Source organism: Macaca nemestrina, chromosome 13 (genome assembly GCF_043159975.1).
Source record: "Macaca nemestrina isolate mMacNem1 chromosome 13, mMacNem.hap1, whole genome shotgun sequence".
In the NCBI taxonomy this organism is placed as follows: Eukaryota; Metazoa; Chordata; class Mammalia; order Primates; family Cercopithecidae; genus Macaca; species Macaca nemestrina.
In genome coordinates, this window is record NC_092137.1 from 10,067,722 (window position 1) to 10,082,813 (window position 15,092).

General features: G+C 40.3%; 1 protein-coding gene across 2 annotated transcripts in view; it reads left to right on the top strand.

Moving 5' to 3' along the window:
• LOC105486505 (TATA-box binding protein associated factor, RNA polymerase I subunit B) overlaps positions 1–15,092 on the top strand; it is a 90,137-nt gene that overhangs the window by 64,868 nt on the left and 10,177 nt on the right. For both annotated transcript variants that reach the window (XM_011749403.3, XM_011749404.3), the window contains exons 12-14: positions 957–1,047; positions 7,136–7,206; positions 7,688–7,910. In XM_011749403.3, the coding sequence (XP_011747705.2) occupies positions 957–1,047; positions 7,136–7,206; positions 7,688–7,910 (385 nt within the window). The remainder of the gene's footprint in view (positions 1–956; positions 1,048–7,135; positions 7,207–7,687; positions 7,911–15,092) is intronic.

Below are 15,092 nucleotides of genomic sequence, written 5' to 3' on the forward strand. Positions count from 1 at the left end.
CTGTCAGCAGGGCGAAGATCACTGTCGTTTCTCTCTGCTCTTCCTGCTAATTACCATCCCCTGCCCCTAGCATTGTTGATGGGGAGACTGAGGTTTAGAAAAGTTGTGACTTACTCCAGGTCAAAGAACCATGAGTTCTATCGATTACTATAGTTTTCCTCTATTCTTATAATTCTTTTGGTAGTTTTCTCTCCTCTGTGGCTGTATGATCTACAAGATCATATTGGATTAAACAATTATTATATTGGCGAGTTGAAAAGATTTTTAGTTAGACATGGAAAGAGACTACCTTCCCAGAGAATAATGGAAAATAATCCCTATATGGAGTGAAAGAGTGAGGAGTGAGTTTTTATACTTTACTACATTCAGTTCTGTTGTCTCTCTGACGTCTACATCTTAATCACACACTCACACTAACTGTCTGATGCAGTCCACTTTCTTACATGTCTCTAGATTCTTTGAATTAAAATTAGGAGGAATGGGAATAGGAGCTGATGAAACTGGAAGTCTGGGTTCAGCTACTATAGTATCATTTTACACATTTATCAGTAATTTTTTCCCTAATACACATATTCATCATATTGGAACACCACTGTGTGCCAGGCACTGTGCTAGGTGTTGGCTTTCAGGGGAGGAGCAGGCCTTCTTTGTAGTGGCAAACAAAATATGTGTTCTGTTCTCAAGGAGGTAATAGTCAAGTCTAGGAGAAGCAGACATGTAAGAAGATGATTTCAGTATAATTTAATTGGGGCTACAATATAGGTAGGAACTTAGAGGAGGGAGTGACAGATTTCTCAGGAGAGTCCTGTTAGAGGAGAGAGACAATGACTCCATCTGTAGATTCCAAGAGCTAGTATATAAATGTTTAGCTATGTCAATGAATGAAAACTCAAATGAACAGTGTATATTATAGTGTGATTTATTTGGTTAATAATCTTGGATTTTATTTCTTTCAGATAAACCATGGTTTGATTTCAGAAAGTGGTACCAAATTATGAAGAAAGCTTTTGATGAGAAAAAACAAAAGTGGGAAGAAGCAAGGGCCAAGTATGTTCTCTTTCCTGGTTTAGATGCACCTGCTTTACTTCTGTGTCTGTTACTTTACATTTGAAAGCTGAAGCTTCATCAGTATACGCTGATCTGCATTGTGACTTTTTTTTCTGGAAATATTAGCCCTACACTCTTAACTTTTCTCTTTTTTATATTACTATTAACCAAACTTTAGATTTGATGTGAATTTCACCAGTGTTTTTATTAATGTCCTCTTTCTGTTCCATGATCCAATGCAGGATACCACAGTATACTTTTTATAATTTAACTTTTTGTAATTTACGTGAGACTTGCCTATATTTCTAATACTCCTCCCTCTTCCCCTTTCTCAAATATTTAGTCGTTTCTCGTCTATGCTTCCCAATATTAAAAAAATTACAAATGTTACCTTGCAACACGTGTAATTGGAATGTTCCCCCAAAATAAAGACCCCTGTGAAAGTTAAAACAAAGCAGACAGCAAGTCCATTTGATTCAGCCAGTGTCACTGCCTTTCTTTGAACTGTCATTCTGATGTGGGCTCGTTGTGGTAGAGTAGAGAGAGCATAAGCAGTGCTAGGTTTGAATCCTGTCTGCATTACAAGCTAGCTGTGTGCCCATGGGCGTTACTTAACCTTTTGTTGAGTCTGAGTCTCTATGAGGCTTTGAAGAAAAAGGTAACATCTCTGTATTTAATGTAAATTTACAGTAATACTAATTCGACTCAGTAATTTTATATCCTTTGAGAAAAATCAAGGTTCCCCAAATTAGTTGAAATGAGAATTCGTTCAGCTCCTATTTCTTCAGTAAAAAAAACATAATAATGCCCACTTATATACCGTAATTAAGACTCAATTTTCCAGGATGAGAGTAGAACTAGATTATTTTTCCTCTGAATTCCAGAGGGCTTTTAAATAGAAAAACAGACTCTTGGAATGGAAAAGGCACTGTGGAGATGATCCTTTCCAAAGCAGGGAAGTGTGACAGGTTCCCTGTTAGTAGGCAGGATCGATGCACAATGAAGAAGAGGGGTGGAGGTGAATTTATCCCAACAGCCCATGGATTTCCAGGAAACCGGGCCCCCTCCTCCTCATCAGAGGAGTGGCTCTTCAGTCAGTGGCTCTCAGTGGGCACAAGAATAGCAGCAGGAATGAGAGTTTGTTATGTGTCTTAGGTCATTTTGGAGAATCGGCCTTCCTTTCTGTGGTGCTAGCTGGGGTTAGTCCTGACAGATCCTGAGGACTGGGTGTTTAGGGGCCATTCCACCCTGGTGTCTCAGTGGTGACAGGGCTTTCCTTACCCCAAGCCAGACACCAGCCTACACTTTAAAACATAGCTCTTGGAGGCCCAGTTCATTATTGCAGTGTTATATCAGTTGCACATTTAAGATTTCCTGGCTTTTAGCTACTTTAGGGAATAATTTATCGGCCAAAGAAAGTAAGTCTGGTTATAAAATGGCACTTTCCAGGGAGGTACCAGGCCCCACGGTGGAGGCTGTCGAGGGGACCCCCTTTCCAAGGTCCTTCTTCCTAGAGTATGTGCTGAAGGCTGACACACACGTGCAGTGTGAGTTACTGCTGAGTAACATGTGAAGCACTACCAACTGCTGCTCAGGCACAGAGCTCTGGTGCATGATGGTCACCTGTCGGTTTCACCCTTCCCCACCCCCATGTTGACATAAATTTCCAGTTTTTCTCTGTTTCTCTGAATATTATCATTCATATTGTCAGATGAAAATTATTAAAACATTTTCTATATCTAAGCATGGGTTCCTATGCATGACATTATGAAAAACACTAATAAACAATAGTTGAAAGCCTGAAACAGCATAAGAGGCTGCTTTGATGACTTCTAGCTGTTATAGAAGATGTTGAGAAGAACATGGAGAAAAATTAAGCCTGTGCAGAAAATCTCTATGCCCTAATTGGTATATAGTGATATCTCATTGTGGTTTTAATTTACATTCACCTGCTAATTTTTGCCTTACCTTTTGGATTAGGCAGAAATTTCTTAGATGTGACACCAAAAGCATGATCTATAAAAGAAAAAAAATTGGTAAATTGGGCTTCATCAGAAGTAAGAACCTCTGCTCCACAAAAGACACTTAAAAGAATAAGAAGCTACAGACCAGGAGAAATTAAATGTAAATCACATATCCAATAAAATATTTGTATCTAGAGTATGTAAAGAATTATTAGGCAATAAGAAAAAAACTCCATTTTTTTAAATGGGCAAAATATTTGAAAAGACGTTTTACCAAAGATGATATCAAGATGACATGTGAAAAGATGTTTAACATCATTAATAGGGAAATGCAAATTAAAATGACAATGATATATCATTATATACCAATTAGAATGGTTCAAAACAAAACAAAAACAAAAACTGATCATTCCAAGTGTGGGAATTCAAAATGGTACAGCTATTTTGAAAAGTTGGCAGTTTCTCAGAGTTAAACATACATTTATTATGTTATCCAGTGTTTTTCACTCCTAGGTATTTACCCTAGTGAAATGAAAACAAGCTCACACAAAAATCTGCGTAGGAATGTTTCTAATGGTTTCGTTCATAATTGCCAAAAACTGGCAACAAACCACGTGTTCTTCAACTGGTGACTGGATAAACTGTGTTCTATCCATACAGTGGAATACCATTTAGCAGTACAGACTTCTGATGCATCCAGCAATATGAGTGAATCTTAAATGCATTATGCTATGTGAAAGACTCAAAAGGTTACTTATGCTGATTCCATTTATATAACATTCTGGAAAAGGCTAAACTATGGGGACAGAAAAACAGACCAGTAGTTGCCTGAGATCAAGGATTGACTGTCAAGGGATGTGGGAGGTATTTTGGAGTGATGGAATTGTTCTGCATAGTAATTGTAGCGAATACACACGTGCAACTGTATGTGTTTGTCAATGCTAGCAGAACTACACTGAAAAGAGTAAATTTTACTGAATGTAAATTATACCTTAATTTTTAAAAATGAGGAAACATGACATGCAGACAGATGAGAGAAGTATATGGATAACATCTAGCTGGAAAACATGGTTTGTGGTGTGTCTCTTTTTGTAGTTTTATGTAATGAGAAAAGGCAGGCAAGGTAAAGTCAATTTTGGAAGAAGCTTTCATTTCAGGTCTCTAAACACTTAGCGTAGTTTTATTTTAGATCACCCTTCCCATTCTTGGAGCATGCCCTCCAAGGACATAATAGTGCTCTCTTGATTTACGGCATGATTGCCACTTGTATAGGCATTTACTGTAAACACATGAGAAACTTCTATTTAGATTAGGTATTCACAAGGAATGTTTAGCAGTGAGTGTGCCCAGGGATTGGGATTAGACTGTTTAGGGAAATTCTTTATCCTTTGAGATTTTATTATTTAAGAAAATTGGCCGGGCGCGGTGGCTCAAGCCTGTAATCCCAGCACTTTGGGAGGCCGAGACGGGCGGATCACTAGGTCAGGAGATAGAGACCATCCTGGCGAACACGGTGAAACCCCGTCTCTACTAAAAAATACAAAAAACTAGCTGGGCGAGGCGGCGGGCGCCTGTAGTCCCAGCTACTCGGGAGGCTGAGGCAGGAGAATGGCGTAAACCCGGGAGGCGGAGCTTGCAGTGAGCTGAGATCCGGCCACTGCACTCCAGCCCGGGCGACAGAGCCAGACTCCGTCTCAAAAAAAAAAAAAAGAAAATTAATAGCAAAAAATATATTTTAAAGAATCGCTGACTCATTTACCATAACGTTAAATGACAAACTCTCTGATATATTTTAAATGTGGTGTGGTTCACTAAAGTTTAATTTCACATAATTTTCAGGAAACCATCTCCTGTATAACATTAATTACATCTCTACTGCTACCTAATGATTAGAAAAATTACCTTTCTGTTCTTTTTTTTTTTTTTTTTTTTTTTTTGTGAGACGGAGTTTCACTCTTACTCTTGTTGCCCAGTCTGGAGTGCAATGACACGATCTCGGCTCACCGCAACCTCCACCTCCCGGGTTCAAGCGATTCTTCTGCCTCAGCCTCCCAAGTAGCTGAGATTACAGGCATGCGCCACCACGCCCTGCTAATTTTGTATTTACTACAGAGATGGGGTTTCTCCATGTTGGACAGGCTGCTCTCAAACTCTCAACCTCAGGCGATCCTCCCGCCTCAGCCTGCCAAAGTGCTGGGATTACAAAGGCATGAACCACCACACCCAACTCCTTTCTGATCTTAACATTTAATATCATTGCAGAAATTCAAAATAAAAAGTCAACATCTGTTTTATATATAGTCATGATTTTACTGACTTGATCAAGTATTTTTAAAAATTCTTGAAAAAAATCAGTTCTTAAATTGGTTAAAATGATTTGCTAAATGATATTACTAAAATATTGTAAAAATGTGTGCTTTTATATACGTATTACTTCCTAGTATTAAAAATAAATGGTGAGAAATTATTACAGATACTACAGATGTTTAAAATATTTGTATTTCTGGCTTCCTATTTTTAATCTTTTTTTCTGGAAAGTTCACAGATATTTCTTGAGTATCTGCTAGCCAGGCACTTTGTCAAGTACTAAATAATAATTTTAATTGTTGTATAGGATTTAAAGAACCCATATATACATTATCTTATTCCTCAGAATAACCCTGTGAAAGTAGAGGATGAGTTTAGAGATGCTAAATTCATTTTTTTTTTTTTTTTTTTTTTTTTGAGACGGAGTCTCACGCTGTTGCCCAGGCTGGAGTGCAGTGGCGCGATCTCGGCTCACTGCAAGCTCCGCCTTCCGGGTTCCCGCCATTCTCCTGCCTCAGCCTCCTGAGTAGCTGGGACTACAGGCGCCCGCGACCGCGCCCGGCTAATTTTTTGTATTTTTAGTAGAGACGGGGTTTCACTGTGGTCTCGATCTCCTGACCTTGTGATCCGCCCGCCTCGGCCTCCCAAAGTGCTGGGATTACAGGCTTGAGCCACCGTGCCCGGCCTGCTAAATTCATTTCTTTGTTCATTTATTCATCCAGTTATTCTTCAACAAATGTTTAAATGAGTTCCTACTATCTGCCATTCCCTGACAACACTAGGGGCATAAGGATGGCTGAGACAGTCTCTGCCTTTGAGAGCCTCCATAATTTGTCGTTCAGATTATGCTAGCTCTACCACTAGAAAGTGGTGGGCCAGGTCTTCTGATTCAGTACTCTTTCTTGTTGCCACAGTGTCTTTCAAAATAAGAAAATGGCCTGGGATCAAGAAGAAGGTGGACTTTTTTTTTATTATTATTATAAGTTATGAAAGTCCTCTGCACTAGGGAACACAGAAATAATGAAAATGAGACTAAGAATGAACATTGTTATCTTTGTTGCAGAGCTGCAGTGTCTCCTTGGCAAAGTTTAGCAACAACCACTAGAACCAGAAATAGAACATGTCACTTCCTTTTGGAGTCTAGAACTGATCACCCTCATCTGTAGGAACCTTAGGTGGCTCTTAGTGTTTGTCCTGGAGGGAACCCCAAGAGCCAGAGCAATCCAGGATCCCCATTTTACAGTGGAAACTCCCTGGCTGCCCTTCCCTTGGCAAGAATAGGCTGAGTCAGGACAGGGACTGTTGGGACTGTGTCATCCTGGAATCCAGTCTCTTCCTCTCCTTTACACCAGGAGTAGAATAGATTTCCTGGCATCAGGTGCCAGAGAGATGCATTTACTGTTCACTCCGTGTAAGTTATTCAGAAGGACTACTAACAGCTCTCAGCAAAAAGGCATTGGGGCAAAGGCAATGAGGAACAGTTGTTTCGAGGTGGCTTCACTTTATGAGAACGAGCAGCAAGGGAAATTTATGATGGAGGAAACTGTTTCTGTGTTTTGTGTGTAATTAATAGCTTCTTCAACATGTCACGGCATCTGGGCAGCTTTTGAGAGGAGCATACCATTCTCTTGGCCTGGGCTCTCGGTCAGTGCTTCCTTCTAGGGCCTAAGTTCAGTAGACAATATAGACATGTGCCAATAAGCCATTCTAAGCCAGAACTGTAACGAAATATCGGAAATCTCAGATAGTGCTTCAGACAATGTGTTTATGTCCGTTTCATCTCCATCCTGCTCCAGCTGTTTCTTTACCATGTACAGGTACCTGTGGAAAAGTGAAAAGCCACTCTACTACTCGTTTGTCGACAAACCAGTAGCATATAAAAAAAGAGGTGAGTCCAGTTTTGTCTTAATACCAAGTAGCAACACAATTGTAGAAAAATTAAATATCTGGACTTGAAATGTTGAATGCTTAAGTTTTTTACTTTTTTTAAACAAATGTTCCGGGGCACGTATACATCCAAAGGAGCATCATGCTCTGCAAGCAATCTCTGCAGGAATCTACTTCAGGAACTTGCCGTTCTTCAAAACAGAGCCTCAGTTCCTGCCAAAATCTAAAATCCTAAATCGTTCTGATTTTGGGAATTCTTTGCTTATAGAATTCTTTTTGGATTGTACATTCTTTTTGAAGTAGTTTTCCACATGCACCTCATCCAGTTTCATTTTCTCTTAAAGTTATCCTGTTACATTACGGTGGTACATTTGCCAAAACTAAGGAACCAATATTGGTACATTCTTATCAAGTAAATTCCAGGCTTTATTTGTGATTTAATATAACTTGTTATTTTGTTTCCTTTTTTTCTCCATTTCCAGAAATGGTGGTGAATCTACAGAAACAATTTAGCACACTGGTTGATTCAACAGCAACTGCTGGAAAAAAAAGCCCTTCAAGTTTTCAGTTCAACTGGACTGAAGAAGACACTGATAGAACATGTTTCCATGGACACAGCCTTCAGGGAGTCCTGAAAGAGAAAGGCCAATCACTGCTAACTAAGAATTCATTATATTGGCTTAGTACACAGAAATTCTGCAGATGGTAATCAATGCTTTTAGAAAAAGTCACATATAATTGAAGCAGTTGCCTATATAAGAGCCAGATAGGTTTTCTGTTGGAATTAGAAGCTGGTGAGCTTAAAGTCACGAAAATCAGAATTATACATTGAGTCTTGTGTAAGAGTTCTAGGAAAGCTGGTAAAAATCAAGAAAGAGGATACAAGGCAATTAGCACAACTGTTGCCTCTAAATTAACCTGCAGTGCAGCAGGCAGGCAATAGAAGTGGCTGTAACTGCTGATCAGGGAATGCGCTGTATTTTTTAGTACATATCACTTCTCTGAGTCAGTTACCTTTTTCATGTCTTTCTACCTCTTAATACTTCCTTAAGTATTTCCTAAAAATAAGGATATTCTCTTAAGTGACCACCGTACAGTTATCAAACTCAGGAAACTTAATATTGATACGATACTTTTATCTCACCCACAGTCCATATTCCAGTTTTCTCATTAGATCCCCAGTGTCCTTTTATAGCAGGATCAAGTTCAGGAGTAGGTATAGCATTGATTGATTTTATCTCTTCAGTCTCCTTTAATCAGATTGTCCCTCAGCCTTTCTTTGTCTTTCATGACATTGACCTGTATTTTTCAGAAATGTCAGTGGTGTTATACAATGTTTCTGAGTATGGTTGTGATGGTTCCTCATATTTAGATTCAGGTTCTGCATCCATGGCAGCTTATGTCGTGATCCGTACCTTTGTGCTTTTTCACAGGGCGTGAGGGTGGATTGTGGATGATCTCAGATTTAATACTGCAGTATAACGCAGTGAGTGATACATAGAGCTTAGTATAGTCAGTGATGAAAATGCTGAGATTTTTTTCTCTGCATGAAGTATAAAACTAAATTCTGATTGTATGAAGTTTCAGTGATACCATGACTTTAGACACCAAACTTATCTGTCAACCTTCCCTGTTCTAGACCAGAGCCTAGAACTGCAGAGCAAGCAAAAAAGGCTTCAGCTGGGCAGTAAAAATGCCACAGAGACCGTAACTAAAACTAAGCCTCTTTCCTTAGCCCCTTAGCCCCTCGCTCAGAGCCCCTGACTCTGCCCTTAGGCTGAGTTGTCTGATTTCCAAACTCCTCATCATCAAAGAAACAAAACCAGAGGTCCGAGAAGCACTCTGCTGATAGACATCTTGACGGTAAACATAAATGACACCCTTTGACAACGATAGGGGAGCCAGCCTCAGAATCCAAAGCAGACAGAGCTCCAGTCGCAGAGCCTGAAGTTCATGGCTCCATGCCACTAAATAAGGGGACCACATCCCTGCTTCAGCACAGCGCATGTCCCAGGACGCTGTGTGCCTTCGTGTCCATGCCACTAAATAAGGGGACCACATCCCTGCTTCAGCACAGCACATGTCCCAAGATGCTGTGTGCCTTTGTGGTGGGTTTTAATAGCATGTTTTCTACTGTTTCTACAATAAAAACAGGCAACTGTAAAGGCTAAAATATGCTGAATATGCTCTAAGACAACCATCAAAAATGGTTACAATGAAAAGCGATGCTTTTGAGAGCAGATATTTAGCTATGTAGAGAATTTCATTAGGCAGAAGGACTCATTTCTGAGGGTTCAGAAGAAACAAAACATTTGCTGTAAAATTGTGAAAACACTCAGAGCTTGGGAACTAAGCAGAGAAAGGCCACAAGAGTACTTCAGGTATGGGAGGCTGTTGATTCTTCCTAGCTGAGGCAGAGTTAACAATTTCAATGAATTGAAATGCCCTTTCTATTCCCAGTTGTTATAATAGTTGGCTGGGTCAGAAGACCTGACTTCTTGTAGGTGGCCATGACCTCCCTGGGAGTTCCATAGATGAGGCAGAGCAGTGGTCTTTAGTTGTATTCCACAGGAAATGGAGGTGCTTTGGCTGCCCCACAAAAATTTGATTTGAATTTGTAAAATATTATTTTTAACTATTTTTTTAAACTATAGTGAAAAAACAGTACTCAGGCCGGGCAGGGTGGCTCATATCTGTAATCCCGGCGCTTTGGGAGGCCGAGGCAGGCGGATCACGAAGTCAGGAGATTGAGACCATCCTGGCCAACATGGTGAAACCTCGTCTCTACTAAAATACAAAAAATTAGCCGGGCGTGGTGGTGCATGCCTGTAGTCCCAGCTACTCAGAAGGCTGAGGCAGGGTAATCACTTGAACTCGGGAGTTGGAGGTTGCCGTGGGCCAAGACTGTACCACTGCACTCCAGCCTGGTGACAGAGCGAGACTTAGTCTCAAAAAAAAAAAAGTACTCAAATATGTCATATGCTTAGCTTAGGCAGGTGTGGTGGCACATGTCTGTAGTCCCGGCAACTTGAAAGGCTGAGGTGGGACAATCACTTGAGGCCAGGAGTTTGAGGCTGTGATGTGCAATGATTGTGACTGTGTGTAGCCACTGCACTCCAGCCTGGGCATAGTGAGACCCTGTCTCTTAAAAATATATATCTCTAAGCCGGGTGTGGTGGGTGGCTCATGCCTGTAATCCCAGCACTTTGAGAGGACAGTGCAGGTGGATCGGAATTCAAGACCAGCCTGGCCAACATGGTGAATCACCATCTCTACTAAAAATACAAAAATCAGCCAGGTATGGAGGGGCACGCCTGTAATCCCAGCTACTTGGGAGACTGAGGCATAAGAATCGCTTGAACCTGGGAGATGGAAGTTGCAGTGAGCTGAGATCTCACCACTGCACTGCAGCCTGGGTGACAGAGTGAGACTCCATCTCGAAAAAAAAAAAAAAAATATATATATATATATATATATATATATAAAAAGCAAGAGGCCAACATTTTTGTGAGAATTACTGTAAATGGCTAATTTTTTATCTTTATTAAACCAATCAATGAACAAACATTTGAGGCCTTTATATTTCCTACTAGTAATAAAGCATTTGGTTTACTGTATAGTATTAAAATAGCCTTAAGATTCTGAGTAAATACAAAAAAAATTAATTTTAAAGGACTGTAGAGGAAGTGAACATTTTTGAGCCCTTGCTGTGTGCCAAGAATTGGGTTAAGTGTTTAATATACATTCTTATTTAATCTTGTCTACTCTGTCAAGTGTAAGTACTGTTGGCCGGGCGCAATGGCTCACACCTGTAATCCCAGCACTTTGGAAAGCCGAGGCAGGCAGATTACGAGGTCAGGAGATGGAGACCATCCTGGCTAACATGGTGGAACCCCGTCTCTACTAAAAATACAAAATATTAGCCGGGCATAGTAGCGGGCGCCTGTAGTCCCAGCTACTCGGGAGGCTGAAGCAGGAGAATGGCGTGAACCCAGGAGGCAGAGCTTGCAGTGAGCCGAGATTGTGCCACTGCACTCCAGCCTGGGTGACAGAGTGAGACTCCGTCTCAAAAAAAAAAAAAAAAAAAGTATAAGTACTGTTATTTTTTTCCTGTTTTACAGATGAGAGAACCAAGAGTAGTTATCCATAGTCACAGCTGATGGGTGGCAGAGGGTTTTGTTTGGTTGGTTGATTGGTTTTGGGGTTTTTTGTTTTGGGGTGTTTGTTTTTTTGAGACAGAAGCTTGTTCTGTCACCCATGCTGGAGTGCAGTGACACAGTCTTGGCTCACTGCAGCCTCCCCGGTTCAAACAATTCTTGTGCCTCAGCCTCCCAACTGCCTGCTACTACAGACATGCGCTACCACCCTGGCTAATTTTTGTATTTTTAGTAGAGACGGGTTTCATCATGTTGGTCAGACTGGTCTCAAACTCCTGATCTTGTGATCTGCCCACCTTGGCCTTCCAACGTGCTGGGATTACAGGCATGAGCCACTGTTCCTAGACAAGTGGCAGAGTTTTGCAGTGCAAACACAGACATTAAGGAATTTAGGGCCATATATGTTATGTAAGTCATAATATCTCAATGTTTATAGCTTCTATATGTTATTTCTTTACTTGCTTTTTAAAGTTGATAATGGGGAATTTCTGGTATACTCAGAAGTAGAGTAGTATAAAGAACCCCCCTGTCTCTGTCACCCAACCTCAGCAACTGTGACATGGCAAGACTTGCTTCACCCAGGCTCCAGCTTACTCTACCCCTCTACCCCCCATTATTTGGAAGCAGATCTCAAACATCATATTTTTTAAAGTAAAACCGTAATACCATTAATCAGATATAAAAAATTAATAGTAATTTCTTAATATTATCCACCATGCAGTCAGTGGTTAGATTTTCCTAATTGTCATATAATTTTTTAAATGAGTTTAACTCAGAATCCAAACCAGGCCCATATATTGCAAGTGGTTGACATGGCTTGTAAGTGTTTCAGTTCTTCAGAACCCCCCTCTTTATCTCTCTTTTTTCTTCTTACAATGTACTTATTGAGTAATCCTGGTCATGTGTCCCATACAATTTCTCATAGTCCGAATTTTGCATATAGACAGTGCCATGTGATGCCATTTAACCTCTTCCTCTGTCCCTGGATAGCCTATATGTTGGTGTAGTTAGAGTTTGAGATTGGCAGTTATGGCCGGGTGCGGTGGTTCATGCCTGTAATCTCAACACTTTGGGAGGCCAAGGTGGGTAGATCACCTGAGGTCAGGAGTTTGAGACCAGACTGGCCAACATGGTGAAACCCCGTTTCTACTAAAAATACAAAAATTAGCCAGGCATGGTGGTGCATGCCTATAGTCCCAGCTACTTGGGAGGCTGAGGCAGGAGAATCGCTTGAATCCGGAAGGCAGAGGTTGCAGTCAGCAGGGTGAGACTCTGTCTCAAAAAAAAAAAAGAGATTGGCAATTAGCATTAGTTAGAGATTTGATCAGATTCGGGTTTAACTTTTTTTTTTTTTAATACTTTAAGTTTTAGGGTACATGTGCACAATGTACAGGTTTGTTACATAGGTATCCGTGTGCCATGTTGGTTTGCTGCACCCATCAACTGGTCATTTACATTAGGTATTTCTCCTAATGTTATCCCTCCCTCTGCGCCCCACCCCATGACAGGCCCTAGTGTGTGATGTTCCCCACCCTGTGTCCATGTGTTCTCATGGTTCAGTTCCCGCTTATGAGTGAGAACATGTGGTGTATGGTTTTCTGTCCTTGTGGTAGTTTGCTGTTTCAGCTTCATCCATGTCCCTACAAAGGACATGAACTCATCCTTTTTTATGGCTGCATAGTATTCCATGGTGTATATGTGCCACATTTTCTTAATCCAGTCTAACATTGGAGGACATTTGGGTTGGTTCCAAGTTTTTGCTATTGTGAATAGTGCCACAGCAAACATATGTGTGCATGTGTCTTTATAGTAGCATGATTTATAATCCTTTGGGTATATTCCCAGTAATGGGATCACTAGCTCAAATGGTATTTCTAGTTCTAGATCCTTGAGGAATTGCCACATTGTTTTCCACAATGGTTGAACTAGTTTACACTCCCACCAACAGTGTAAAAGCGTTCCTGTTTCTCCACATCCTCTCCAGCATCTGTTGTTTCCTGACTTTAATGATCGCCATTCTAGCTGGTGTGAGATGGTATCTCATTGTGGTTTTGATTTGCATTTCTCTGATGACCAGTGAGTTTCTTGTGTCTGTTGGCTGCATAAATGTCTTCTTTTGAGAAGTGTCTGTTCATATCATTTGCTCACTTTTTGATGGGGTTGTTTGTTTTTTTTCTTGTAAATTTGTTTAAGTTCTTTGTAGATTCAAGATATTAGCACTTTGTCAGATGGGTAGATTGAAAACAGTTTCTCCCATTATGCAGGTTGTTCATTCTGATGGTAGTTTCTTTTGCTGTGTAGAAGCCCTTTAGTTTAATTAGATCCCATTTGTCTATTGGCTTTTGTTGCCATTGCTTTTGGTGTTTTAGACATGAAGTCCTTGCCCGTGCCTATGTCCTGAATGGTATTGCCTAGGTTTTCTTCTAGGGTTTTTATGGTTTTAGGTCTAACATTTAAGTTTTTAACCCATCTTGAAATAATTTTTGTGTAAGGTGTAAGCAAGGAATCCAGTTTCAGCTTTCTACATATGGCTATCCAGTTTTCCCAGCACCGTTTATTAAATAGGGAATCTTTTCCCCATTTCTTGTTTTTGTCAGTTTTGTCAAAGATGAGATGGTTGTAGATGTGTGGTATTATTTCTGAGGCCTCTGTTCTGTTCCATTGGTCTATATCTCTGTTTTGGCACCAGTACCATGTTGTTTTGGTTATTGTAGCCTTGTAGTATAGTTTGAAGTCAGGTAGCGTAATGCCCCCAGCTTTGTTCTTTTTGCTTAGGATTGTTTTGGCACTGCAGGCTCTTTTTTGATTCCATATGAACTTCAGTTTTTTCCAATTCTGTGAAGAAAATCATTGGTAGCTTGATGGGGATGGCATTGAATCTATAAATTACCTTAAGCAGTATGGCCATTTTCACGATACTGATTCTTCCTATCCATGAGTGTGGAATGTTCTTCTGTTTGTTTGTGTCCTCTTTTATTTCGTTGAGCAGTGGTTTGTAGTTCTCCTTGAAGAGGTCCTTTACATCCTTCACATCCCTTGTAAGTTGGATTTCTAGGTATTTTATTCTTTTTGTAGCAATTGTGAATGGGAGTTCACTCATGATTTGGCTGTTTGTATGTTATTGGTGTATGTAATGCTTGTGATTTTTGCCCATTGATTTTGTATCCTGAGACTTTGCTGAAGTTGCTTATCAGCTTAAGGAGATTTTGGGCTGAGACGATGGGGTTTTCTGAGTATACAATCATGTCATCTGCAAACAGGGATAATATGACTTCCTCTTTTCCTAATTGAATACCTTTTATTGCTTTCTCTTGCCTGATTGCCCTGGCCAGAACTTCCAACACTATGTTGAATAGGAGTGGTGAGAGAGGGCATCCCTGTCTTGTGCCAGTTTTCAAAGGGAATGCTTCCAGTTTTTGCCCATTCAATATTATATTGGCTGTGGGTTTCTCATAAATAGCTCTTACTGTTTTGAGATACATTCCATCAGTACCTAGTTTACTGAGAGTTTTTTGCATGAAGAGCTGTTGAATTTTGTTGAAGGCCTTTTCCGTATCTGTTGAGATAATCATATGGTTTTGTCGTTGGTTCTGTTTATGTGATGGATTACGTTTATTGATTTGCGTATGTTGAACCAGCCTTGCATCCCAGGCATGAAGCCAACTTGAACGCGGCAGATAAGCTTTTTGATGTGCTGCTGGATTCAGTTTTCCAGTATTTTATTGAGGAT